General features: G+C 44.5%; 1 protein-coding gene across 3 annotated transcripts in view; it reads right to left on the bottom strand.

Annotated features, from left to right (window-relative positions):
• Positions 1–21,462, bottom strand: part of IL10RB (interleukin 10 receptor subunit beta) — a 54,768-nt gene extending 33,306 nt beyond the window's left edge. Inside the window, exons 1-7 of one of the 3 annotated variants that reach the window (XR_015724262.1) lie at positions 21,203–21,462; positions 11,439–11,526; positions 10,378–10,419; positions 8,970–9,093; positions 7,464–7,636; positions 5,253–5,413; positions 1,601–1,769 (exon numbers count right to left, since the gene is read on the bottom strand). Coding sequence is in view for 2 of the 3 variants with exons in the window: in XM_045785533.2 (XP_045641489.1) it covers positions 1,601–1,769; positions 5,253–5,413; positions 7,464–7,636; positions 8,970–9,093; positions 10,378–10,419; positions 11,439–11,493 (724 nt within the window). In the remaining variant the exon portion in view is untranslated. Of the gene's footprint in view, positions 1–1,600; positions 1,770–5,252; positions 5,414–7,463; positions 7,637–8,969; positions 9,094–10,377; positions 10,420–11,438; positions 11,529–21,202 lie in introns of those variants that run through there. The other 2 variants (XM_045785533.2, XM_045785536.2) reach the window with 2 other exon arrangements.
• Between the last annotated feature and the right edge of the window lie 6,315 nt (positions 21,463–27,777).

The raw sequence follows: 27,777 nt of genomic DNA, 5'->3' as shown, positions 1-27,777 counted from the left end.
GGCTCCCTGCTCCCTCAGACCTGGCCCTCGGCAACTCTTCCACCCAGGCTGTTCCTGAGTTGTATCCTTTTGTAATCAACCAGGAATCCAGTAAAGAAACTGTTTTCCTGAGGTCTGTGAGCCATTCCAGCAAATTATCAAACCCAAGGAGGGGGTTGTGAGAATCAGCGATTTACTGCCGGTCGGTCCGACACCCAGGTGACAACTTTGAGGGGCAATTGGCATTTGAAGTGGCGGTGGGGGCAGTCTTGTGAGACTGAGTGTCTAACTCCGGGTAGATAGGGTTGGGATTGAGTGAAATTGTGAGACCCTGAGCTGGTGTGGAAGGATTGCTTGGTTGGGGAAACCCCCCCCACACCAATGGAATGCAGAAGTATTCCGTGAGGAGAGGAGAAGCAGAGTTTCTCCATTCAATTGGTTTTGTTTGTTTATAAGATCATGGTATAATAATAATAATAATAATAAATAAAATAAACTAAAATATCTGGTCTTTCCCCTAGTTCTTGGCACAGAACATCAGTTTCCTGAGTGATAGGAGTGTCTTTTGGGGACCCTATCTGAGTTCATGCTAACGAGGTGAGCAAGGCAGGGTGCTGGAGAGCTCCAGGATGGGAGCTGGTCGCCAGAAAAACCAACCTAGTGATTAGGGAGTGGGAACTTCTGGCCTCATTGACCTTTGGGGAGGGGAGAGGGGCTGCAGATCGCATTTAGACACTAATGGGTGATGATTTAATCAATCACGCCTCCGTAATGAAACCCAGTACAAACTCTGGAGAGCAAGGCTTGGGGAGATTCTGGGTTGGTGAACACACGGCAGTTTTGGGAGGATGGTAACCCCCTGACTCCAAGGGGAGGAGCTCCTGCCCTATTAAATCTGGAGGGAGGTCGTGGGAACTTTTGGATTTGTGGCCAGGTTGGACAGAAGTTCTGGTGGCCGGCCTTGCAGCCCGCACCCAAAGGAGGCAGTCTTGGGGGACCGAGCCCCTTCACTTGGGGGGGTCTACACTAACTCCAGGGAGTATCAGAAATGAATTGAATCGCTGGACACCTAGTTGATATTGGAGAACTGATATTAGGACATAAGTATGTAAATTTGCTGGGGGTTCACATTTTTGTAAGAGCTACAGTCATCAAGAATTTATATGCAAGTTTAGGTTTGCCTTTGTCAGGGACTATCTCATTCACACTGGTGAGTTTTCCTTGCACCTGCGAGCCGCGAGGCAGGCCACCTCGATGAGCCACCGCCCACCTCCATAATCTGACCCTCTCTTGGATACCTTGCTTGCAACTGCTTCCAGCAACCCTGCCTCCTCCAGCCCCTGGCTGGAGTAACGGCCAAGCTAAGGGCATCCGGAACTGAATTTCATCCTGACTCCCTCAAATAGGAGTGGCTTTATAAAGTTAGATATGGGATTGTCCCTCTGGTATGGCGCCTTCAAAGTGTCTCTACCACATAGCTGAGACTGACCAACAGACACATCTCTGTGATGTGCTTTCAGGGGAAGAAATACCTTCCGTGCTCTATGATTTTCAGATTCTTCTCATTAAATAGGTTTTCCCGCAGAGTAAAAGCAACACATGAATTTTTAAAAACTCATACCTGTGTCCTGTGCAGGTGGAAGGAGGGTGCATTTTACTGGAGATCTATGTATTTCTTCCAGATTTCTATGCTTAAAATAAACAGATACACAGTAGTTTGTGTTTGGAAGTAAGTTGTCGATGACGTAAGTGAAATTTCCAGTGACATTTTCATCTAGTGTGGGGTTATGCTGTGAAAAGAAGCAAAGAGTCAGGAAGACTTTGAGTGAGAATTTCATTTAGAGGCAGGCTGGAGAAGTCTCTTTGGGGATTCGTCTTCAAATCTTACGCAGGGGTAGAAATATTGTCGGCTTGAAAGGAAACAGGGTTTTTAAGTTATTTGGGGCCAGCAACTGATGACAAAACTGCATGTATATGTTGTATACCACGCATACTTTCAAACCATGAAATCTACTCTGGCAATCTCATTTTATAAATGAGTAGAAAAAGTTTCAATGAGGAATAAAGGTTTCCGTGACATCATTTTTACAAGATTATTTTGTCTTGCATTAAGATAACCTCGCAAAAATGAGAAAATAGAAAAAGGAGATTACCTTTTTTCATTAATGATACGTATCTACACTTCAGAAGTGCTTTCATATATATTAATTAACGTGATTATTAAAACCGTCCGCAAAGTTGGCGTTATCCCCATTCTCCAGATGACGAAATTACCGCTCAGAGTGGTTAGGTAACTTTCCAAGGCCACACAGCCTGTCTGTGGCAGAACCGTGGCTGCTAATTTCTCATCTTCTCCCTTAAAACACCTTGCCTCTTCCTTCCCAGGTAGTTCCGTTCCATTTTGGAATTAAAGAGATGACACGAAGGTTCTTTCAAGAAAAACAACTTCTGCGTAACACTTGATAGTTTTCAAAATACTCACAGTTCTATGAATTAGGATTTCTAGCAGCTCAAATATGGCCTTCTGTAATAATGTTTTTCTGTAAGTTTATGTTTAGAAGGAGGAAGAATTAAAAAAAGAAAAGAAAAGAAAAAAGAAAACGCCCTAACAAACTAAAATCTCATCCATGGCCAACAATCACTGGAGAAGAAAAGGGGGAGAGAAGTAGAGACTTCCTGGCAGAGGAATAGCCAATGGTAGCCAAGAGTCAGAATATCTGGGTCCCACGCCTGGTGTTGCTATTGTGAGATCCTGATGAAGTCTGCAATGCTTGCTTCCTGTTTCCCTGAGCAAACAGATATGCCTCTGCGCCTGAGCATTCTGCCTCCCCCACTGTGCCTCGGATGTACAGTCCCTGCTCCAAGCCAAGGCCAACCCCTTCTTGCACTCATGAAATTCCATCCATCCTCAATTCCTCTACAGCATGGCTCCACCAATCCTCCTGGTACATTCCATCTGCACATGAACGTGCTGTAACTTCTTCCACTTTAAAGTGTCCCTCCCTTAGATAATGCTAAGTGAAATAAGTCAAGCAGAGAAAGACAACTATCATATGATTTCTCTCATCTATGGAACATAAGAACTAGGATGATCAGTAGGGGAAGAAAGGGATAAAGAAAGGGGGGGTAATCAGAAGGGGGAATGAAACATGAGAGACTATGGACTATGAGAAACAAACTGAGGGCCTCAGAGGGGAGGGGGGTGGGGGAATGGGATAGGCCGGTGATGGGTAGTAAGGAGGGCACGTATTGCATGGTGCACTGGGTGTTATACACAACTAATGAATCATTGAGCCTTACATCGGAAACCGGGGATGTACTGTATGGTGACTAACATAATAAAATAAAAAATCATTATAATAAAAATAATAAATAAATAAAGTGTCCCTCCCTTGACCTCACTTTCCACCAGAGTATCTCTCCTTCTCCTTCTAGAAAAACTCCTTGGAAGAATTCGTTCTCTTCACTGCCTCCAATTTCTCACTTCCTTCTCTTTTTGGAATCTATTCCTACCAGATCCTTGCCCCAACACTTCACTGAAATCACTCTTATCAAGGTCACCAGGACTTCCATGTTGCTTAATCCAATAGTCAATCCATAGTCTTTGTCTGACATGTACCATTAATAGCATTTGACCCAGTAGATCTCTTTCTCCTTCTGGAACTTTCTTCTCTCAGCCACCAGGACATCACTCTCACCTACTTCTCCTCCTACCTAGCTGGTAGCTCCTTCCCATTTTGGTTGCTCCTCTACATTTTGAGTCCTCTGGGGCTCTGACTTTGAACATCTTCTCTCTGCATATCCACTTCCAAGTGGTCTCGCCTTGTCTCAAGGTATCAATACACACCAAGAAGCCAATGACTCCCCCGGACATCTCTCCCCTCCCCTGAACTCCAGACTTGGAGCCTTCAACTCCTGCTCAATGTCTCCTCCTGGATGCCTTGTGGGCACCTCAAATCTGATATATCCAAATCCAAGCTACTGAGATCCAACCAACCACCTCCTCCTCTGTAATTTATCCCATTTTAATGAATGGAAGCTCCATCTACCGAGGTGCTCTGGTCTCTTTCTTCACCACACCACACATCCAATCCATCCAAAAATACTGTCAGCGCCACTTGCAAGACTATGCAGAATTTGACCACTTCTCATTACTGCCAAGCGGTCCAAGCCACCACCAGCTGTCACCTGGATTCCACGAGTAGCCTCTTTTTTTTTTCTTGATCTAATTTAGTCCAAAGACTACTTTTCTTTGATGAAGAAGATACTCATTCACCACTACTTTCCCCTTACAGTGTTGTCACTATCTTAATAAGCATAACGCTCTTATTTTAGACATAATAATCTCAAACAGAGTTAGTAGCTCATGGGTTGAATATAAATTAGATGTGACTGGATTATGATATTTAAAGAAACTTGATACAGTCTCCGAGTTCCATAAGCTTATTTCTTCCCTCTGTTATTTTTGTACCCTTTTCCTAATCAAAGGATTAGGGTGTTGATTATAATCCAAGCAGATATTAAAGGGAAAATGACAATTATATAATTTCCTATTGTGTAATTACCATCATAATAGCATTTTAACTGGTCTCCCAACTTCTACCTTTGGCCCCTATGATCTAGTCTCAATACACCAGGCAGAATGCCCTGGGAAAGCCTCGGGTCCTCCAGTAGCTTCCTGACACTCCGAAGATATAGACCCACAAAGCCCTATAAGATCCGGGCCCTGTTACTCCCCTGACCTCACCTCCTTCTATTTTCCTGTCTTGGTCACTCCATTCCAGCTCCCTGCTGTTTCTCAAATCCACTGGGCCCACTCCAGCCTCAGGACCTCTGACTTCCGGGGCCCTCTGCCTGGAAAGCCCCTGTCCCTGATAACTTGCAGGCTGGTATTACGTGCAAGGGTTTATACTTGGCCAAGGGCCATGCCCATGTACCCTGCTCTGATAGCAGAGTCTACTTTCATTCATTCCACCACGTGGAATTTCGCCCTAGTGTGTGCTGAAATTAGCCATTCTCTTGGTCTACACCACACTCCCTTCTCTTCCCTGTGTGTCCCCTGATGTTGTGCATGTGACTTCTTCTTCGAAAGAAGACCACACTGCTAGGCGAAGTCAGCATATTTCTACAATGAACAAACTATGGAGACTTCTTTCCTGAAGTTAGACCTCAGACCCTCTACCCTTAATTGTTCCAGTCATTACATGTGTCTTTTTCTAAAGAAGAGAGTTAAATATATTCATGGCCAACTCAGAACTCATTTGACTACTTACCTTCTTGACAATCCCCCCTGACTGTTCTTCGATGATGAGTGGTAAGTAAAACTGTAATACTTTGCCATCTAGTATCTTGGGCATGACGGGTGGAAAATTCACATGGACATTAATGTGGTCGGTAAAATCAACAATATCAAATTCCGGCGGTTCCAAGGATACTGTTTAGAAAACAAAACCAGAAAGAAATCCCAGTGTCTAACCGTACCGCTCCCAGGGCCGTATTACAACCTGACTTCTTGACAACTATCTTCTCTTTAACCCACCTATGATCCTAGTTGAGGCATGGGCTGTATTTGTTTGATTGGTGAAAAACTGAGAACCATAAAAGTGATGTGATTTGCTTAATGGAGAAACGGAGGACAGGTTTTGGGATGGAAGTCAGTCTTTCCCAATTTTCAGGCTATATTCTAAACATGAAAGTAAAAATGACTTCTTTTCGTATTACAATAATACCCAACTATTGTAGAAATAGCTGAAAACACAGTAGGCAATTATCCGTGAATGTGGTTAATCGTCTTTTGTCTATAGTGTGTGAGTGTAAATATATACATACGTATATAAACTGAACGACTGTACACACACACACACACACATCTAAACTAAAATTAAATCATTCTTACCCACAGTTTTGCATGGTATATAGTGCACTTAACTCATTTCATAAACATATTAATGCATATTTACCTCCATCGAGGGCTGGTCAACTGGCCTGTGGGTTGGAGTTCTGCACAGGCTGCCAGTTCAGAGTGGTTTTTTGTTTTGAAAGGGTTGCAAAACAATGAAAGAAGAATAGGTGATATAGTGTATGATGTGTGGCCCAGAAAGTCCAAAGTATTTCTTTTCTGGCCTTTTACGGAAAGTTGGCTGATCCCTGATGTTCATCATGACTTTGCATGGTTGATTCTATTCACCAGGACTTCCATGTTGCTAAAACCAATAGTTAATCCATAGTCCTCATCTAACGTGTCCCATTTATAGCATTTGACCCATAGGTCACTTTCTCCTTCTGGAACTTTCTTCTCTCAGCCAACCAAGTGGCTGGCTGTACCATAATTTAGCTGATTTGTTGTTTTAAATAGGAGGTTGTCTCTAAATTTTCTGAATAGGATCATTGCATCAATGAGCATTCTTGGAGCTAAATCATGACATTTGTCCATGATTGTTCTTTAGGATTAATTATTAACGAAGAATTCTGGATTCGAGCAGGCAGGTGTTAAAGTTTTAATACATACTGCCAAATTCTTTCAGAAAGACCATGCCACAGTACACTCCCTGCATTTCCTCTAAACCTGGGTATTTACATATTTTTCATATTTACCATTTTGAGTCTTGAAAAATGACATCTTTCTGACTTTAACATCGTTTCTGCAATAGTCTGAATACCATGATCTAGAAATTGTGCTTTTTCTTTCTTTTCTTTTTTTTAATGCACACAGATATGTAGATTTCTACATACACATAAACATATACACACAATTCTAGTGAATCTCCTATCTAGGTTGTTTGTGACAGTGGCATTCGGTCATTATCACTTTGCTAAGCATGTATGTGTGAGGGGACACTCACATAGCCTTTAACAGGGAGCTGAAGTCCAATCTTTCTCTTGGAAACAGGTGGCACATTAGGCCACTGAAAAAGTGCTGGAGTCTGGCTGAGGACCACTGACCCTGGGACTGTTAACGCAAGTGCCATAGGGAGCTGACTCCAGTCATAGGAAAAGAAGAGAGAGGCAGACCCACTCTCGGGCTCCCGTCTTCTCTGAGTCTGGGCAATGGTGTAGGTAAGAGCTACTGGGTTATGATCTGGGGGAGGGGTTGCAGTATTAAGGAAAACAGTGGCCCAAAGAGTTGCAACAGCTCAGATACAGGCCATCTGGACCTCACTACCTACTTCCCGTCGGGTTCTGAAATATACCAGAAAGTAGCGGCCATTGCTGCCGGAATGCCTGCCTCACACAGGCATAGAGGAATCTTCTGCAAAGTACAGGTCATCAACCCACTTTTGAGAAAAGAAAACTGAGGCTCAAAGAAGCAAAGTAAATCCTTCACAGTTCCAGAGCTAGGAAAGCACCAGGGTCAGGCAGTGCCCCTCGCCCTAAATCTGAGACACCCTCTGCAGAACTTTCTATTTCATGGCAAAGCAAATATTGATGATCTTGATAACGATGATGAGGATGAGGATGAGGATGATAAAGAGAGATCCACTCACTGTGTGTTGCCAGGAAGAAATCGATGAAACACGTGACCAGTGTTGTGTTCCCTCTGAATCCATCAACTGTGACGGCGTACGTCTCGGACAGGACCTCCCACACATCCGTTAGGTCACAAAATGTTGCTGTGATATTTGAACAGTGCTCCACAGTCTTCATGTGGTCTGGTATACTTCGAAAGGAAAAGAAATGATCAAAGGAAAACGTCAGCATTTATGCAATGAGAATCCACTAACCGCCCGCCTTCTTCATTTCTTAATGGCTCTGCCCGAATACCACTGCATCAAGTCGTCTTCCCTAACCACCTTATTTAAAATGGAACACCTTAGCCCGTCGTGTCCACCCTCTCTCTCCTCGTCCTGTCTTTATTTTTCTGCACCCTGTTTACCAGCACTGACCACATCTGTTTATTGCTATCTCTGCCTACTTTCAGAATATCTGCTCTAGGCCCCAGGAGGTCAAGGACTTTGGTTCATGGTTCGACCCCTGGCATGCGTTAGGTGCTCAGTAAATATTTGCTGGGTGAATGAATGAGAAACCTTATGCTTTCGTGGTAGAGGCCCCAGATCTCCCTGTCCCCACATGACTGTCCTCCCTGAAACCCTCTCTCCAGCTGTGGATCACATGGTCCCGTCCCAAGTCAGCCTGTGCTACGTAGGGACAACAGAGACATCTGATTTCTTGAGCTTCAGAAAGGTTAAGTGGGTGGTACACGTGACCGCCTAACGCAGACAGAAACGACGACTTTGGCAGGCACCAGAGAAACTCGCGAGAGGCCTTCTGCCGGGTCAGTCGGTACTAGTAACAGCTATTAGCCAAATAAACAGCAAACCAAAGAACATTCGGAGGGGTAGCTGGATCAAAGCAACAGCTTAGAAGGGTGACATGAGACATCGGAAGAGGAGAGCCATTGAGGGCTCCATCCATTATGTTATTCAACTTTGCAGCCACCCCGACGTAGCACAGTCGGCCCCGAGAAGCTGAGCTCTGTGCCCCAAGGTCACGGCCGATCAGTGATCAAGCCAGACTGTGGACCTGGCCTCTCCTGGTCTGAGCCAGGCAGCTTTCTGATGTGCCACAGGGCTCCCTGAGTAAAGAAATGTGAACCCAACATCAATACGGTCACCGTATCTTTGGACTCCTGTCCTCAGAAAACAGTGCATTCATTCATTCATTCATTTCTTAAAAAACTGTGCTTTACACGTCCAGACTGACTGAGTTAGCGAAATAATTATGAAAAGCATACACAGTAATTATTTTGCTTATGTGGCTCTGACCTGTAGAAATGATTATAAATACAAGCTTTGTCAAAACCAGTTTGAGGTTGTGAACGAACTGAATTTGATTAAAAGTGGACTTGGACTTTTAAAGCTCTGAGCTCAGAGCAGAGAGAGAGGGAGAGAAGAGAGGCGCTCTATCACAAGGAAGACCATGACCCTTCCCTACTCCCCAGTTAATAGAAAAAGAATATATTTAGCAAGAAAAAAATGAAATGCCAAACCAACCTTATGACCGTGTACTGTAATGTATAGTGATCTGGTACAATCGAATGGTTTTTTAATTCCCATGATAAGATGACCCGGAAATTGCGTAATGTCACCTTGAAAGTGCAAGATTTATCTGACAAATCTAAAGGAAAGAGGAGAAAGAAAAAGAAACACTGAAATCTGGAACCCAAGGTTGTCCAGTCTGTCCCTTGGGATCTGGAGCCCACACGCCCAGCAGAGAAGCCCCAGGGTCTTGGGAACACGGGAAGGACATGGTTCTAGTGGACACGAGAGATGAAGTAACGTAACTAATTCATGAGCAACACATCGTTAGGGCAGGCAAGCTTTGGAACCAGAACCCAGCGCCGTGGAAACTTCAGTTATCATGGACTCACAGCGGCTCATCGGATCAAAAGGATCTGTGTCCACCTCATTCTCTCATCTCAACTCCAACTCTGCCTATAGTCTCCCTAAGCAGCTCAGCCCACTGCCTGCTTTCCCTCCACTGACCTTCCCATTGCACTTAATCCCCCGTCACGGAAAGAAGGGACAGATAACGCATGCCTGGACTGGCCCTTTCCAGGCACTTAACCTCAGCAACAATGCTGAAGTCAGTGCTCGGAAGAGACCCATTCTACAGACCGTGAAACTGAGCAGTTGAGTTATATAATGTAATGCAGCTGGGAAGAGGTGGCGGCAAGTGAGATCGAAAGCTACAGCGGTCAAATCCCGTTCAAATTCAAGTCTTTTCTTTCTTTTTTTTCAAATTCAATTTTTATGACCCTCTAAGTTGCCTGTGGTTCAGACCTAGGACTTTGTTTCTTGGCTGCGAACTCTTCATCCCTTGCGCTCATCACAAGGTTGGACACAGAGTTGATGCGGAGTGAGATTATGTGGACAGGCTTATAGATGTAGGCAAGATGTTTGGTTTAAAAAAAAAAGTATTTTCCTTTCTCTGGCACCAGGTACCAGACAGCATGTGGAAGAATGCAAATGAAGGGGAAGTTATTTCTCGATCATTCTCTGTTTGACATAGTCTGTGCCTCCTCATTCTTCGATTAAGGGGTTTGAAATTGAATATTCTTTTAAGGAGTTTTAAAATGACCCCTGGTGTTAATTTCTTTCTTTCTTTCTTTCTTTCTTTCTTTCTTTCTTTCTTTCTTTCTTTCTTTCTTTCTTTCTTTCTTTTTTTCTTTCTGTATTAATGTCTTTGAAGAGTTTTGAGAGACAAATGTGCAAATTTGGCTAATTTTTGCTCCTTAGAGAAAAAAAGAGTATTTGAGAAAATCAAAGAAAAAGGATTCAAACAAAATGGGCAACAGATCTGGGATCAGAAATCAAATTCCCCACATTTTAGACTTCTCAACGGTCACCCCCGTCCTCTGGCCCTTCCACAAATTTCAGTCAAGCCAAGAAAATCTCTTACCAGGCAACGAAGATAACACACCAAACATGAGGTTGATATACACTAGGAAGAAGGAAAAAAATGTTAGACAAGCAAAAGTACTCTCTCCAGGCTCCATTTGTAATTCTCGCTCTTGAGTCTGGCCTTCTTTTGTATACGTGTCTTAACGTTCGGTTGAGACTTGCTTGTGCTAAAAAAAATGTGCAAGCAAATGGTTCTTGGAGGATCGATGTTGGTATCCGCGGCCCATGGTCCATGGGTTTCAACCTGGGCGAATCCAAAATGAGATCTATCTGGGGGTTGCCGCGAATAACAGGGCTGCTGGGTAGGGAGAGAGCCCGAGAAGCAGCTATGCGTCTGGAAAAAGTCTCAGCATTTGAATACGCATGTTGTTAGTTAATACACGTTAAAGGTTAAGACATTTGTCAAGGGTGGTGTAGTGACGAAAATCGCTGGTGATGGGAACTGGGGACTCTCCTTCGCTTTCTGGCTGTCACAGGGACTTGGGAGGGGCGCGGTTACAGGCATGTGCAGCCCCGTCCAGGGGAAAAGTGTCCCCCTCATGGATCCCCTACCGGCAAGCTATGAAACGGACGACACAGTGGCACTGAAATAGAACCAAAAGAAAGGTGGCGAAAAAGCAGCACAGACAACAGAAAAAAAGTCAGGAATAAATGAAGCCCAGAAACCAAAGCTCAGGGAGGACTTTTCAGTCTGGTAATGCGGTAGGAGTTAAGGGTTTGGCCTCTTCCTAAGGAGGGGAGGAGAGTGAGAAACTCCGCCCTGGATTCTAACGAGAGTATTAAGAGAAATTCCTCTTCCGAGTGCCTGCGAGGGTACTCCCCGTCATTACGGAGTCATTCTTGTTTGTTTGTTTGTTTGTTTTCCTAAAATTAACAGTAGGGCGGAGACTCCAGGGCAGGCTTCCTATCTACGTTCCATTTGGCTCTTGGCACTGGACAGGCTGAGGATACTGGGCCCCTGGTTAGGGACATCCATGCGCTACTCCCCAGCAGGACTCTGGCTGATGGCGACTTGGCCGGCTTGCTCCTAGGAGAGCTGCGACAAAAGTTAACACTTACCCACGAGATACAGATTCTGTGGTCTAATCGGGGAAGCATTCTGGCTCCAAAGCATCTTGGTGATGAAGTCTTTTCTTTACTTTCACATCTGAAAGGAAATCAATGTTGGCTGATCCCAATGCTGAAGCATGTAATTAAATGACAAATAAAAATGGACAAAGACAGGACAACGAGAGGGGAGCCGGAAGTTTCTACTTCAGGGAGAAGTTTTATTTATTTATTTTATTTTTATTTTTAAGATTTTATTTATTTATTTGAGAGAGAGAGAGACAGCACGAGCAGGGGGGAGAGGGAGAAGCAGGCTCCCCGTTGAGCAGGGAGTCGAATGCAGGGCTCGATCCCAGGACCCTGGGATCATGACCTGAGTCCAAGGCGGAAGCTTAACCAACTCAGCCACCCAGGAGCCCCCAGGGAGAAGTTTTAAATTTAACTTTGGAAAAGGCGACAGAGTTATCTGTTTCCAAAAAACACGCGAATAAATAGCAAAGGGTCTTGCTTCCTTCAGAAAACTACTTTTATTCATTCTTTGGTGAGTCGGAATATCTTTATGCACAAGCAAAACCAAATATATTATTTCTCCCCCTTTTCTGCACAAGAGATAGAATATACATTTCCTGTCCTACTCCTGCTTTTTCTACTTGAAGATATATATTTGGGAGATCTTTCTACATCAGCACCCAAGAGAATTTCCTGTTTTTTTTTTTTTAAAAAAGCAGTTGCATAGTCAACTCTATGGACACACTACCATTTAGATAATCAGGCCCCATTAGATGTCTGAGTTGCTTCCAGTCTTTTCTGCAATGGATTATCTTGGACACGCATTGTTCTGCACATGTGCGAGTCTAAGCGTAGAAAAACTTTCCAGAAGTAGGATTGCAGGCAAAAGGTCACCCACTCAGGGTCTCAGCAGGAAAAAGAGATTCAAATTAGGATATTTTGAGAAAGACTTTAATCAGGGGACTATTTACAAATGTGTGAGCAGGATGTAGGCATAAGAAAGAAGGTAGTACCTGGAGCTAACAACAGCGGGGCTGCTAAGCATCCTGGGCTTGGGGTACAAAGGGAAGGTGCTAGAATCTGGTAGGAGAAAGTCCTGTGGGAGCCCAACGTGATAGTGCAGGGAGGTGGCAGGGGATGGGAGGGTAAATATCCCTCATTGTCTTTCCTCCCCTCTCCTACTTGGGGCTCATCACTGGCTGATCCCAATCAGAAGTCATAGGACCAGGGGCGGGTGCCTGCACCCATACAAGACAGGATCCCAGAGCAAAGCAAGGGGCGAAGGTGGGGAGGCTGGGTCTGGAGGGGTAGATGGAAGACACCTGACACAGAGGGGCTCCACATTTGTAATTTGAATAGAAACGGCTACTCTCCTGCCCTGGTGGCTGTATGACTTACACAACGGCCTCTGATGTGTGAGAATTTTTCCTTCTGTCACGGGCTCTTCACAGAGGCTGTCATCAAGCTCTTGGACTTTTTATTTTATTTTATTCTTTTTGAGATTTATTTATTTGAGAGAGAGAGAGAGAGCACACGCATGAGCAGGGGGAGGGGCAGAGGGAGAGGGAGAAGCAGGCTCCCTGCTGAGTAGGGAGCCCAACACGGGGCTCTATCTCAGAACCCTGGGATCATGAACTGAGCCGCAGGCAGACGCCTAACCAACTGAGCTACCCAGGCATCCCGCTCTTGGACTTTTTAATCCCAAATTCATAAAGAAAAAACGATCTTCAGACTAATACAAATTTATATTTCTCTTATTCTGAGTTAGTATCCATTTGCATACATGTCAGAGTTATTTGTATTTCCTTTCTCGTTAACTGTTTGTATCTTTGCTCATTTTTCTACGGAGTCGTAGCTTTTTTTCTTATTGGTTTATTTGCAGGAACTTTCTAACTATGAGTGAGACTAGCCCTTTGTCTATGATACAAATCACATCTTTTTCCCCTCTGTTGTCAACTTGCCCTTTGATTTGCTCATGCTGGCTTAAAAAAAAATCTTTTTTTTTCACGCATTAGTTTCTGAGCTGTATGTTTCCCAATTTAAAGCTATTTTCTTTCTTGGCATCTGCATTTGGAGTCACAGTCCGAAAGGGTCCCTCACTCCAAGGTGAGAAATTCTTCGTGCATTTTATGGAGCCCCCCCCAATGGGGGGTCTCGTTCCTTCTCTGCCTCAAGGATTTTGTTTCCACCCAAGCAACTGGGCTCTGTCGATTCTGGGTGTTCTGTCCCCCCAACATGGAAGCAGCATCAAGCCCCAAGTCAAAACTGAAAAAGGACCACAAAGCCGGCAGACTTGAGTTCGAACTCGAAACGAATTAAGAAAGTCCTCCTGACTGTCAGGGTAACAGGTCCCAGCCAAGGTACTCTCCTGGAGGAATCCAAGAGATTCCAGGTTAAAACTGCCATCCCTGCTGAAGACTCCGCCACCCATGCGATATCCAGGCACCTCTGCCTATAGCTTGTCCCACTATAGGGTGCCCATTCAGAACGTCTGCAGAGATCATAGGGACGTGTGACGTCATCTCCCACCATGACTCCCAGCAGAGGGCCTGCAGGGTTGTGGACATCCCCTAAGATGCTGGGCGCATCTGGAGTGTAGAAAGCCACATTGGGGGGGACGGACACTCCCTTGTGCTTGACCATCTGCCCTGCAGCCCTTCCCCCCATTGTCTTTTCCCGATGGTGGTACTCTTCACCTCTATAGAACACTTGTTTTCTTCTGCAGCAAGACACACACACACATACACAATTGTGAGTCCCTCAGCCTCTGTGGTCCAGGGGATGTTTCCTTCCCTTCTTTGTTCCTGATGACCCATACCCCACTTCCAACCCCATGTCTAGTAACTAGATTCCTGGTTGTTTGGAAAATCTAATTTCCTGTCTCAGCATCCTGCCTGGAATTGTTAATGAGGCGCCTGGAAACTCTCCCTGACTACGAATCAGCCTCCCTAAAGCATGGCTATTGTGACTCTCATCTCTGCAGCCAGCCAGGGCCGGCTTTGCTCTTCCCCCGCCTCCCCTCCCGGGTCCTGCAGCCAAAAGGGATTCACACTTGCTTTACTGCTGTCCCGTGGCTGTCCTGAAATTCTTAGTATTTTTATCTTTGAACTTGTGTTTTGTTAGTGACATCTGATGGGACGGCGGGACACACGGTGAGCTGGTAGCCTCAGCTCACACTTGGTCTTGCCCCCCTTCCCCTGCAGGATGGGGTCCCAGGCCCTGCCTGGCCTCTCTCTCTACCCTGGGGACTGCTGATGTACTCTTGTGTCAGTGGCAGCTGGGTCACATCCCCAGAGAGTCCTGTGTTGCCCTGATGCCCTCCAGGTGTGTTAGAAGACAGGTTGGGGGCCCCGACAGAGTGGCAGCTGCCCCTCCCCCAGGCTGGCAGTAACTTGCCTCACCCAGGGAGGCAGCTAGCTGGACTGCTGGAGTGACCATCTAGGCCACCTCGATCCAGGTGCCCAGCATGTCCAACGGCAGAGGCTTAAAGACCTTTGGACGTTACTAGTATGTGGTGGGTTGAGAACGCAGGTCCTTGGGAAGGAGGGATTCAGGGCTGGACTTCCCCAGAGCCCGCCCCAGACTGGGGTGCAGGGTGGCTAGCAGGAGGGGGAATCCCAGCATCCTTCAGGCCCCAGAGCACGTGTGCCCAGAGTTGCAAGGGGTGGAGTGGCATCGGGCACCTGCTGGGAGCTGCACTGGCCCCGACGGTAACCCTGGGCATGAGGGAATGCTTCTGGGGCCATGTGCCTGGGGGGACCTCTCTTCTCCTTCCTGAGTCTGGCCTGCATTTGCTTCTCTTGGCTAGTTCAAGCTACCCAACTGTGTAATTCAGTGATTCCCCATATGAACGAGATGCTCTTAGATCTGGCTTTGCACTATAGAAAGAGGAAAAGTCCTGGGGCGCCTGGGTGGCACAGTGGTTAAGCGTCTGCCTTCGGCTCAGGGTGTGATCCTAGCGTTATGGGATCGAGCCCCACATCAGGCTCTTCCGCTATGAGCTTGCTTCTTCCTCTCCCACTCCCCCTGCTTGTGTTCCCTCTCTCGCTGGCTGTCTCTATCTCTGTCGAATGAATAAATAAATAAAATCTTAAAAAAAAAAAAAAAGAAAGAAAGGGGAAAAGTCCTGCTAATAATGTGAATTTTTTTTTTTTACTCACGACGGCGTTAAACAGTAAATATGAAAGTGACAAGCTGAGAGACAGAGACAATGCAAGAAAAGAAAAAGCTTTATAGTTTAGGGCCTTCAGTGGTACTTCTTGCTCTGTAAACACGTGGGTCCTGCATTTCTATTTTGCTCCGGCCCCCCGTGGTCTGTAGCTGTCACTTAACAAGGCATCGAGCGCCTTGGGTTGAATTCAAGGCTGTCCTCAGCCTTCTCAATTTTCCCAGGAGTCACTGCCCCGCACAGGCCCCCAGCTCAGGCAGCTCTCACCCAGCTCCGACTCTCCGCTCCATTCCTCCAACCCTCACCTCTGAACCCTCAACACCGTTGATTTTCAGGGCCCAGCTCAAGTGGACCCTATGGGGTAAAGTGATTCTTCCCTGAATTCCAACTCCTCCTAGACAGACAGACAGACAGACAGACAGCGCTCAGTCTCCTGGTGGAGAACATAAGGGTCTTTCCTTCCATCTGGCCTGATGCCTGGCACAGCATTGGCCGTCCATGAGTAATGAATGGACTGCATTCAGAAATACTACACAAACGCAATTACGTAATCTTTTTCCCCCCCTGGAAATGAGGAAAAAAATACAAAAAAGTAGAAAGAAGAAAGTAACAAGTATCCTTATTTCTACCGCCCAGCATCAACCATTGTTAACATCTTGGCATGTTTGTTTCTGATTGATGCTTCAAATGTTTTTCTTGTTTCTGCAGCACGTCTTTTGGGTGCTCATTAAAAAAATTAAGAATGTGTAAAAGTGCAAATTCCAGCATCCAGATATTTCCATCACTAACATTAGGTGAGCATAATCCCAGAGATCTTTCCTGGAAAGATCTTGGAACCAAAAACAAACCTGAAGGAAAGACTGAAGGGATTATTGCAATCTGAATTATTTTTCTCTTTAGGAGAAGAATAACTTCCTAAGATAGCCCACTAATGTTAAAAAAAAAAAAAAAGGTTACAGAAGACATTAGGAAGTTGGGGGATTATATGTTCACAGCACCTTTTACTATTAAACCATATTTATTGATCCATGCTCTCAAAGATGAGAAATTTACTACTCTCCTCTTCCTCCCATCCTCCCTACCTCCTTATTTCTTTTTTTTGCTTTATTGTTTTTCGTGTCTAGATTGATACAACAATTACATTTTATTCCACCTACAACTTCCAAAGCTGTCTGGTATTAATTCTACATTTAGAAAACTAACTCACCAGCACTCCTTTTGAGCATGCGTTCTCTATGCTTGGGTTCTTTATTTTAATTTATCTCATAATTTGTTAATTTGCTGGTTTTTTTTTTAAGATTTTATTTATTTATTCGACAGAGATAGAGACAGCCAGTGAGAGAGGGAACACAAGCAGGGGGAGTGGGAGAGGAAGAAGCAGGCTCACAGGGAGGAGCCCGATGTGGGGCTCGACCCCATAACATGGGGATCACGCCCTGAGCCAGGCAGACGCTTAACCGCTGTGCCACCCAGGCGCCCCTTGCTGGGTTTTTCTAATCCAGCAGTTTTTCCCCAAAGAAGCCTCATTGGGTCTTGAATTCCCTTGGCTCTTTCATACTTGAGAAGGCCTGCCAATTGACTTTTACCTTGAATGACAACTTAGCTGGATAAAACACCCTCTTGGAGACAGTGTCCTCCATTTAGAATACTTCTCAGCACCCCAGTACTCTGGCATTTAGCTCTCGAGAGAGTCTGAGGCCAGCTTGATTTTGTTTGCCCCTCTTTTGTGAACTTTTTCTTCTTGGATTCCTAATTAATTCTTTTCTTCTAAAAAAAATTTAAATTGCTTTAGGTATCTTGGTGCTGAGCATTCCCATAGGAAAATTTCCCCGAAGGTGGCAATTTCCCGGAAAATATTCTTTTGGCCTACAGACCATTTTTTCCTTCATTTCAAGAAAATGTCTTTTCTCTTACTTTTACGTGCATTTTCTGTCCCATTTGTTGATTTCTCTACATCAGGGATCCCAATTACCCTAACGCTTTGTCATGCTTTCTTTATCTTGCACATCAGATTCTCCTTAATTCACTTGATCTTTCTTCTATTCATTTGTGTTCACAGGCTTGAATCAAGCCTTTCCTCTATTAAAAATGCTTTTACTTTCAGCAGTATCTATTCTTACTTCTTACTTCTGTGATTATGTTTCCATGGTGCTCAATTTACCCCCTTAAGTCTGCGATCTCCCGTTCCACCCCGATTTAAAATATTCTCGTCTTTCAGTTTATTCTATTGAATTCATGTTTTTATCAAGTTGTAGGATATAAGGCTATTGGAAGAAATTTGCTCCTAACCCAGGAGTAATATTATTTATTTTATTTTTTAAAATTTTAATTCTTTTCTTTATTTTATTTTTTAATAAGACTCCTTGCAAGCTACGTCGTTTTTGCCCTTCCTTACCACCCCCCCCCACCACTTCCAGTCACCTTGCTGGTACTTGGATGCCTCTGTCACCTGTTACTGTGATACAGTGCAGTGAAATCTTAACCTCCTTGCCTCCTTAACTTCCATACCTGATTCCAGTTTGTTCTGTAAAGACTGGGCAGTTTCTCAAGCCCGAAGGACTGGCTCTGGGGTGGGGGGAGCTCAGTCAAGGGAGAGACAGATGTCAGGATACCTGGGCCCTGCTTTCTCCTGGAAGATTTTGTTCTCTGCCTCTGGTGGAGCGGTGAGGGAGGGTCAACCACTGGGCCTCTGGCTGGTTCTCCGGATTCTGGCACTGGCTTTCCCGCTCCCACTTGCCCCACTGACTTTCCCCATCTCACGGCCTCTGACCACTGTCCCTCTGTCAGAGAAGGAGAGGGTCAAGTATGCCAAGGCCTTGTTTTCTTCCTTCCTGTTTATTAGGAAGCCTTTTAAAGATTGTTGTTAACTCACCAGTATAGTTTCTGGTGGTTGGGTACACTCAACCTTTAAATATATTTAAATATTTTATTTATTTATTTGAGAGAGAGGGAGGGAGGGGCCGAGGAAGATGAAGAGGGAGAGAATCCCAAGCAGACTCTGTGCTGAGCTCGGAGCCCCACGCAGGGCTCGATCCCACAACCCTGAGATCAAGACCTGAGCTGAAACCAAGAGTTAGATGCTCGACCCACAGAGCCACCCAAGTGCCCCACATTTTAACTATATGAAAAAAAAAAAAACCCTCAGAATTAAAACAACAAGAACAAGAACAATGCTTAAGATTCTCTCCCCCATGTACCCGGGGTTATGGGGAAACTAAGTGTCCTCATTTTCCTGCCCGCTCCAGAGAAAATGTTCAGTGGCTCTCAATTACTCCTTATCTCTCTCTTTTTCCTCTTCTCTCGACTTCTCAGGACTCTTAACTTCAGCCCACCAGCTCTCTCAACTAACTCGTTTTCCTCTATTCTTCTCAGATTGCATACCAACCAGTTTCACTCTCAGAAGGAAGGAAACGTCCTCAGGGAAAATACTGTCAGGCCCTGTTTCTGCTCAGATTACATTTCACAGATTATAAAACGCAATTTCTTTCTTACATCCAAACATCTCTGAAATCAGAATGTGTGTTTTTCTTACTTGGTTACGAAAATAAAAGTGCATCTTATACTTATACTTATACTTATATTTGGTGACATATGATGACTGATAATCAAAGAAAATAAATGCCATCGATTCTTCAATAGTTTGAAGGTTTATAAATAAAACAGGAAAATGAGTTAATCTGGCTCTGTGTGCAAGTGGGAGGGATGAAATATATATTTTAATCAAAGTTTCACTTCTAAGGCTGTCTCTGGGGTTGTGGTTCTAATTTTTTTTTTTTTTTAAGATTTTATTTATTTGTCAGAGAGAGGGAGAGAGAGCACAAGCAGGGAGAGCGGCAGGCAGAGGGAGAGGGAGAAGCAGGCTCCCCTCGGAGCAGGGAGCCCGATGCGATGCGGGACTGGATCCCGGGACACCTGGATCATGACCTGAGCCAAAGACAGACACTTAACCTACGGAGCCACCCAAGCGTCCCTCTAATTTGTTATTAGACAAATTACCATTTGTCAAATCGCAGCAACTAAAATTCAGGGAGATTATCTTTAACTTTTAAATAAATACTTGAGGAAGTTTAGAGGAAATCTGGGTAAGAATAAAAGAGCCACTCAGATTTTTGATGTTTTTAAAATGGCAAGCCAGCTTGTGAACTGCAGAACTTAAAAGTCCAAGCCCTTTCCTGGAACAAATAGATCAAACCTTATCAACGAAGTCCATCCTGCTAGGAGAGTTTAGAAGGTGTTTTCTTTAGTGCAGAATTCCGGCTGGCCTCGGCTTCCACCCCTTTGTTCCCCAAAAGGGCACAGCAAGTGAGAGGAGGGGAAGGTACTTAGAAACCTTGCCAAGGTGTGGGACAGGGGACGGCCTGAGTATCTTGGTCCCCAGGCTCACTTAGTAGGACGCCTGGGGAGCGGGGACCGACTCCAGGGTCCCTGAGCCGGCCTCTGCACCTCCCTGCTCCATCTGGCTCAGATCTGACCCTTCTGGCCTGTTACTCCAGCTTCTAGATCTCTTCCCAAACAAAAGCAAGGGAATCAAACAAATATTAAAAGAAAAAAATGAGGGACGCCTGGGTGCCTCAGCGGCTGCCTCCCGCTCAGGTCATGATCCCCAGATTCCTGGGATCGAGCCCTGAACCCAGCTCCCTGCTCCCTGCTCCCTGGAGAGCCTGCTTCTCCCCCTCCCTTGTCTGCTGCTCCCCCTGCCAGTGCTCTCGCTCTTCTCTCTGTCAAATGGATAAATAAAATCTTAAAAATGAATGAATGAATGAATGAATGAATAAATAAATAAAAAGAAAAAAAATGAGCAGGGATTCCTAGAGTTGCTCAATAAAGCTGCCATTAATCACCTAAGTCTGTTGACGGATGGAACTGGTAACTGCTTTGAACTGGCTGTTTCTCCCGGTGGATACTCCAGTATCCACGGGCACCCGGTTGTCCCCATGCCCCAGCCCGGGAGCAGGGCCGCTCTCTGTCTCTCCGCCCTCTCCTCCCCCCAGCTTCCAAGCGAGGGGTCTGGAAGGACGCCGGACACCCCAGGCCCCGTCGTCCCTCGGTGACCCTCTCCGCAAGGCCACAAAGGCTGGTGAATTCCGGGAGTTCTCTTGGAGGGCGCGCCGCGCACCCCGACCCCGAGGCCCCAGCGCGTAACCCAGTTTTGCAAGGCCGAGTGGATCTTGAGGCATATGACCCTCACATTTCCCAACGGCTCCTATCTCGCAGCCGCCAGTGCCAGGGTGTGCCGGGCATCTTTCGTGGGAACAGGGGGCGCAGGACGGGGTGCAAAGACAGAAGGCTCTCGGGGGCGGCGAGGAGGGGAACACGGGGCGGAGGGGGGGGCGGAGGGGGGGGCGGGAGCGGGGAGGTACAGCAGCGGACGCCGGGGCCAATCCGCCCGGCGGCGGCGGGGGAGCGGGTGTGTGGGGGGCGGAGGGAGTGTGGGGGGCAGGGGGACCCCCGCGGGCCGGGAGCTGAGCGGGCGGAGGCGGAGTCCGCGGGAGGCCCGGAGTCTGCAGGGCATTCCGGGAAGCAGCTGCGGGGAGGCGGCGTTTGCCGAGAGATCAGGCGCACCAGCGGTCCCCATCCCCCGACCCCGCCCGCCCTTTACCTCGGCCGGGTCGGCTCGCCGCTCCCCGCAGGGGTGCCAGCCTCTGGGCCTCCGCCTGCGCCCCCGCCCCTCCGGCTCCGGCGCCCCCCGTCCGGATGTGCGCTGCGGGCGGCCCTGGCTGCTGTGGCGGCGGGCGCGGGCGGGCGGGCGGAGCGGGCCGAGGGACGGGGGGCGGACCGCGGGCTCCGCTGGGGAGGACACCGGGGTCGATTCGCGGGACTTCCTCCCTGCCCGGTGGCTCGAGTCTGCGACGCGGGTGCGCGCTCCAAGCGCCCGCCTCCGGCTGCCCGTGGAAACCGGGGGGGGGGGGGGGGGGCGGGGGCGGAGCACCGACTAGTTCCTCTCCTGACGTTTAGCTAGTCGGCTCTTACCACTCCCCCCCGCACCCTCCCCTCGGGAGCTCTCTAGGGGATGGGACCTGGGGTTTGAGCTTTTTGTTTCTGCGGGATCCTCAGGGGCTAGAGCAGCGTGTGGCGTTTGGAAGAACGCCCAGTACCTTTCATGCACTCAGCAAAAGTGCACTGAATGAATGAGCGAATGGGTTCTCTCCTGGCTCCCCCACTTACGAGTTCTACAAAGCGCTCTGATCTTAATTCTCCAATCAATAAAACAGGGATAAAAGTAGCCACCATTGAATTGTACAGGCTTGGTCTAGTTCCAGGTTCCAGCAGGCCTTTGCAAGTGCTGTCAATTCATTCCCTCCTCCTTATCTGTGGGTCTTCCCTCCGTGTTCCTATTTCCCCACTGATCAAGGTGTTCAGGGTAGGTATAGAGGGAAGATAGATAGGCCCTCATTATTTTGTTATGTGTTGTTTATATTCTGTCAATTTCCAAAATGTCTGTATATTTTAAACATTAAGGCTACTAATATGGAAATGTTAAAAATTCTTTTGAAAGAGAAGAAAAAGAAATACACTAGCCCCCTAAATTATGCTCATTAAGCATTCAATCTCACTGTCAACTTTCTGGCCTCTGAGGAAAAGGGGAGGAGGATGTTTCATACTTTTTGTAGCTGGAAAAGGGGACATTTTCATCCATCCGGTCAACTAATATTTGCCCACCCCCCTCTCTACAATATGCACAGAGACTATCCTAAGAGGATGTCTTCCTGTCTGCAAGAGGGGCAGGATTCTCAGCAGCCCCAGAAGGTCTGAAGGGAATTCATCACCCAGCTCGGGTCCTCATAGAAGACATTCAATGCTGAAAATATTTTCCCCAGCAGTTTTAGAGAAGATGCAGAAATCGTCCCTGACCATGGCGGAGAGCCAATACAAAACTCCATGCACTGTATGCACCCTTTTATATAAATAAATAAAACTATGAATATAAATATATATGCAAATAGAAATAAACAAATAGAAATATAGCAAAATGATAACAATGATTAAATTGCAGTCTGGCCTATTAGAGGTGATTTTTTATTTTCTTCTTTTTACTTCCCAAATTTCTATGTAAATAGTTTTACTTAATATGATGAGGGAAAAGATTTTAAAAAAGAAACACAGTCTGCTCTACAATGGAAGGAGCTTAGAAATTGTTACTCCACGTCTCACAAGGGAAAATCTGAACCGACTGAAAATCTCTCCTTAGATCCATCAGGGAAGGGAGGTCACAGGGCAAACTGCAGCTGGAAAACTAGAGAGACAGACAGACAGATGTAGAGAATCCGTGTACAGGGAGTGGCAATCTCTGAAACGTTAGGAAAACTGAAACGGCATTTGACTCACTGCTGAGGGCTGAGCATGGACTAACTCGAGAGTGAAAAACTCCTGGGAGCCTAGTCTTAGTGGGGTCCTCCTGCTTTCTTGATCTTTGCCACCAGGTGCTCTGCCCGCTTCTCCTGGTGAACATGAAATTCCCCTCCTGTTTGGGAGGGAGGGAGTAACGATTTTGCAACACACCCAGAATGTTCTGTACAAAAGCCTGCCTTCAGAGGGAATCAGTCATTCTACCAGAACCCAATCTGATCCAGATCAAGGGCAATGAGACAGCTCAGCCCCCTCGAGCCTTCCTATCTATCATAAGAGGAGAAAAAATAAGGGGGTGGGGACTCCAAGAAACTCCTCTGAAGGTCACAGTCCAGTCTCAGGCCCATCAAAAAGAAAAACAAGCCCTGAGATTTAATTATAAAATTATAAATGTTTCCCCTTCACAGTATCGTTAACACCACATCCACAGGACTCCATGATAACCAAAGTAGATTACAATTCTATTTAAGGGGGAGTTTCTAGGGAAACCCCAGAACCACAAGGAAGACAAAAATGAAGACACTGGATGAAATCAAAGCCTCTGACATCTACAGGTACAGCAAACATTAAAGGTATGCATAGCATTTCACACTAAAGGATTATTTAGCTCAGCTCTTATTATCTGATACATTATGCCTGGCTTTCAACGAAAAGTAGGCGGCATGCTAAAAGGTGGGAAAAAATAAGATCGGAAGAGGCAAAGTAAGCTTGAGAATAAGGTTAAGACGTGTCAGAGAATTGGGAATGAGGAGACTAGGACTTTAAAAGCAGCAGGATTAATATAGTAAGGGTTCTGTATTATCATAGAAAAATATTTGGTCTTTGTCTTTCGTTCCTGACGCCGAGCTCCTAAATCCCTTGTAATTTCCTGAATGGTAGGGGTGATAGGAACGTGTTTGTTCCAGTGAAGTGACACTTGGGAGGCCCTAGATAGTTTCAGGATGGGTCACCAGAAAGACCAAGCCTTGTAACAAATGAAGTTTGGAACTTTTAACTCACCCCCCAACCTCTGGGGAAGGAAGAGGGGCTGGAGATTGGGTTAATAATTGATCATTCCTACATGATGAAACCTTCACCAAAACCTGTCCGTGACAGGTTTTGGAGAGCTTCTGGGTTGGTAAACACATCTAGAAGGAACTGAGAGGGTGAACTGGAAGGGTGAACCCCTTGCACAGGGCATGGAAGGTCTGTGGCCCCCTCCCCCCATACCTCACCCTATGCATCTCTTCTCTTTGGCTGTTTCTGAGGTGTCTCCTTTATAATAAGCCAGTAATAGTAAGGAAAGCACTTTGGTGTGTTCTGTGACACACCATTTTAGTCATTCTGGCAAATGATCAAATCTGAGGGGGTGGTCATGGAAACCCCTGACTCTGTGGCCAAGTCAGAGAGAAGTGTGGGTCAACTGGGGACCCAATACTTGTGGCTGATATCAGAAGTGAGGGTGGTCTTGTAGGATGGAGCCTCAAACCTGTGAAGTCTGATGTTAATTCTGGGTGGTCAGTGTCAGAATTGAACTGAATTCTAGGACACCAGTTGATGTTAGAATGGGTTGGTGTTCAGGAGGAAAAATAACTTCTCAGGTTCTGATGGACACATGGACAACAAGAAAGAACAGACGAGTAATGTCAGTAGAGAGATGAAAATTCTAAGAAAGAATCAAAAGGAAATGCTAGAAATTTAAACAAAACAAAACACTGTAACAGAAATGAAGAATGCTTTCGATGGGCTCATCAGCAGACTGGACACAGCCAAGGAAAGAACCAGTGAGTGTGAAGATAATGTCAATAGAAACTTCCCAAATGAAAAAGTAAAAATAAATAAATAAGTAGAAAGGAACAGGGTATCCAAGAACTGTGGGAAGGCATAGCATGTACACAGTCAGACTATCAGAAAGAGAAGAAAGAGAGAAAGGAGCAGAAGAAAGAATCAAAATAATAATGACTGAGAATTTTCTAAAATTAATGAGAGATACCAAACTATAGATCTAGGAAGCTCAGAGAATACTAAAAATAAATACCAAAAATCTACACCTTGGCATTTCACATTCAAACCAGAGAAAGCCAAAGACAAAAAGAAAACCTTGTAAGAATCCAGAAGAATGAAACATCCTACCTTATAGAGGAGCAAGGATAAGAATTTCATCTTATTTCTTTTCAGAAACTGCAAGCAAGAAGAGAGTGATGTAAAATTAAAAAACAAACAAACAAACAAACAAAAAACACGCAAAAAAACCCAGCAACCTAAAATTCTGTATCCAGCAAAATCATCCTTCAAACAATAAAGGGGAAATAAAGACATTCTCAGGCAAACAAAAATGGAAAGATTTTTATCACCAGTATACCTGCCTTACAAGGAATGTTAAAAGAAGTTCTTATGTTAGAGAAGGAATGTTAGAGAAGGAATAAATAAAAGTAAAATAAAATATTTTATTTTTCTTACTCTAAATTGATCTAATAGATTACTGTTCAAAATAATAACAGCATTGTATTGGGTGATTATAGCTTACAGACAAATGAAATGTATAATAAGATTATAAGGGATGAAAGGGAGGAATTGGGAATATATTGTGGAAAGTTAACTGCACTACTCATGAAGTGGTATAGTGTTATCTGAGGGTGGATTTAGAGCAGATGCAAATGGATATTGAAAATTCTAGGGCAATCACTGAAGATATGTTTAGAAGAAGTATAATAAAGGAAAGGAAATGGAATTATATAAGACACTCAATTAAGAGAAGGCAGAAAAGAGTCAAAGATTAAAAAAAGAAACAAAGAACAAGTGTAATGAATTGAAAGCCATTACAAATGTGGTAGACCTTGATCTGACTATATGACTAATAACCTTAAGTGTGAATGGTCTAAATCTGCGAGTTAAGAGACAGAGACTGACAGAGTGGATGAAAAAGTAAGACTGAACTACATGTTGTCTATAAGAAATCTCCTTTGAATATAAGACACAGCTAGATTAAATGTAAAGGGTTGGAGAAATATATGACATGCTACATTAATCAGAGGAAAGCTGGGCTAGCTCCGTCAATTTCAGACTAGCAGATTTCTGACCAAAGAAAATGATCAGGGATAAAGAGCGCATTGCATGATGATAAAGGGATCAATTCTCCAAGAAAACATAACAATCCTTAAGGTGTGGATGCCTAACAACAAATGTCAAAATATGTGAGGCAGAATTTGGTAGAATTGCAAGAAGAAATAGACAAATCCATGGTTATAGAGGCTTCAATACCCCCTTTTCAGTAACTGACAGATCTAGCAGTCCGAGAATCGGGAAGGATATAGTTGAGCTGACCAACACCACCAATCAACTGCATCTAATTGACATTGATAGAGTATTTCATCCAACAACAGCAGAATATACATTATTCTTTATCTCGCATGGAACGTTTGCCAAAATAGACCACATCATGGGCCATAAAACACACCTTAACAAACTTGAAAAAATAGAAATCACACTGAGTATGCTGTCAGGTCATAATGAAATTAAACCAGAAGTCAGTAATAGAAAGATTGCAGGAAATCCTCAAATATTTGGAGATTAAACAACACACTTGTAAATGATACATGGAAGCCTAAGAAGACATTAAGAAACATTTTAGCTAAATGAAAGTGAAAATGTAACTTACCAAAATTTGTGGGAAGCACTACAAGCATAGAGGAAAATTTATAAAATTAAATATATATATATATACTTAAAAAGAAGAATATATATTTAAAAAGATTTAAATATATATATTTAAAAAGAATATCAAATCTATAATATATATATATTTAAAAAGAAGAATATCAAATCTATAATTTAAGCTTCCACCTTAGGAAACCAGAGAAAGAAGAACAATGTAAACTTAAGCAGGTAGAAGAAAAGAATTAATAAATACTAGGATAGAGATCAATGAAACTGAAAATAGGAACTCAGTAGAGAAAATCAACAAAACCAAAGCTGGCTCTTTGAAAAGATAAATGAAACTGATAAACTTCTAGCCAGACTAACCAAGAAAAAAAAGGATGAGACACTAATTACTACTATTGGAAATGAGAGAGGGGCCATCACTACTAATCTAACGAATATTAAAAGGATAATACAAGAATATTATGAATCATTTGTTGTGCCCATAAATCTGATTACTTCAATGAAATGGACGAATTTTTTTTTGAAAGACACAATCTACCAAAAGTCACACAAGGAGAAATTGATAATTGAAATTATTCTATAGCTATTAAAGAAATTGAAGCAACAATTGATCATCTTCCAAAAAGAAAGCACCAGGCCCAGACGGTTTCACTGTGCATTTTGCCAAATATTTAAGGAAGAAATGACAACAATTTCCTACGATATCTTCCAGATAAGTGAATACTTCCGAACTCATTCTGTGAGGCCAGCGCTACCCACTCTAACACCAAAAGTAGATAAAGACAATACAAGAAAAGAAAACCACAGACCAATAACTCTCATGAATATAAAAGTACAAATTCGCAACAGAATATCAGCAAATCAAATCCAACCATGTATCCAAAAGAATTATAGACCGTGACCAAGTGAGATTTATCCTAGTTATGCAAAGCTTGTCCAACCTTCAAAAATCAGTTAATATAGTCTATTATATCGATAGGCTGGAGATGAGTAATCACATGAGTGTATCAACAGATGCAGAAAAAGCATTTAACCAAATCCATAATTCATTCCTGACAAAAACTCTTGACACACTAAGAATAAAGGGAAACTTCCTTAACTTGATTAAGAATATCTACCAAAAAGCTTACAGCTAACGTTATAAAAACTGGATGCATTCTCCCATGATCAGGAGCAAGACAAGGA

Source organism: Ursus americanus, chromosome 4, assembly GCF_024610735.1.
Source record: "Ursus americanus isolate L20-20 chromosome 4, mUrsAme1.1.p, whole genome shotgun sequence".
NCBI lineage: Eukaryota > Metazoa > Chordata > Mammalia > Carnivora > Ursidae > Ursus > Ursus americanus.
This window is presented reverse-complemented; position numbering and strand designations above follow the sequence as displayed.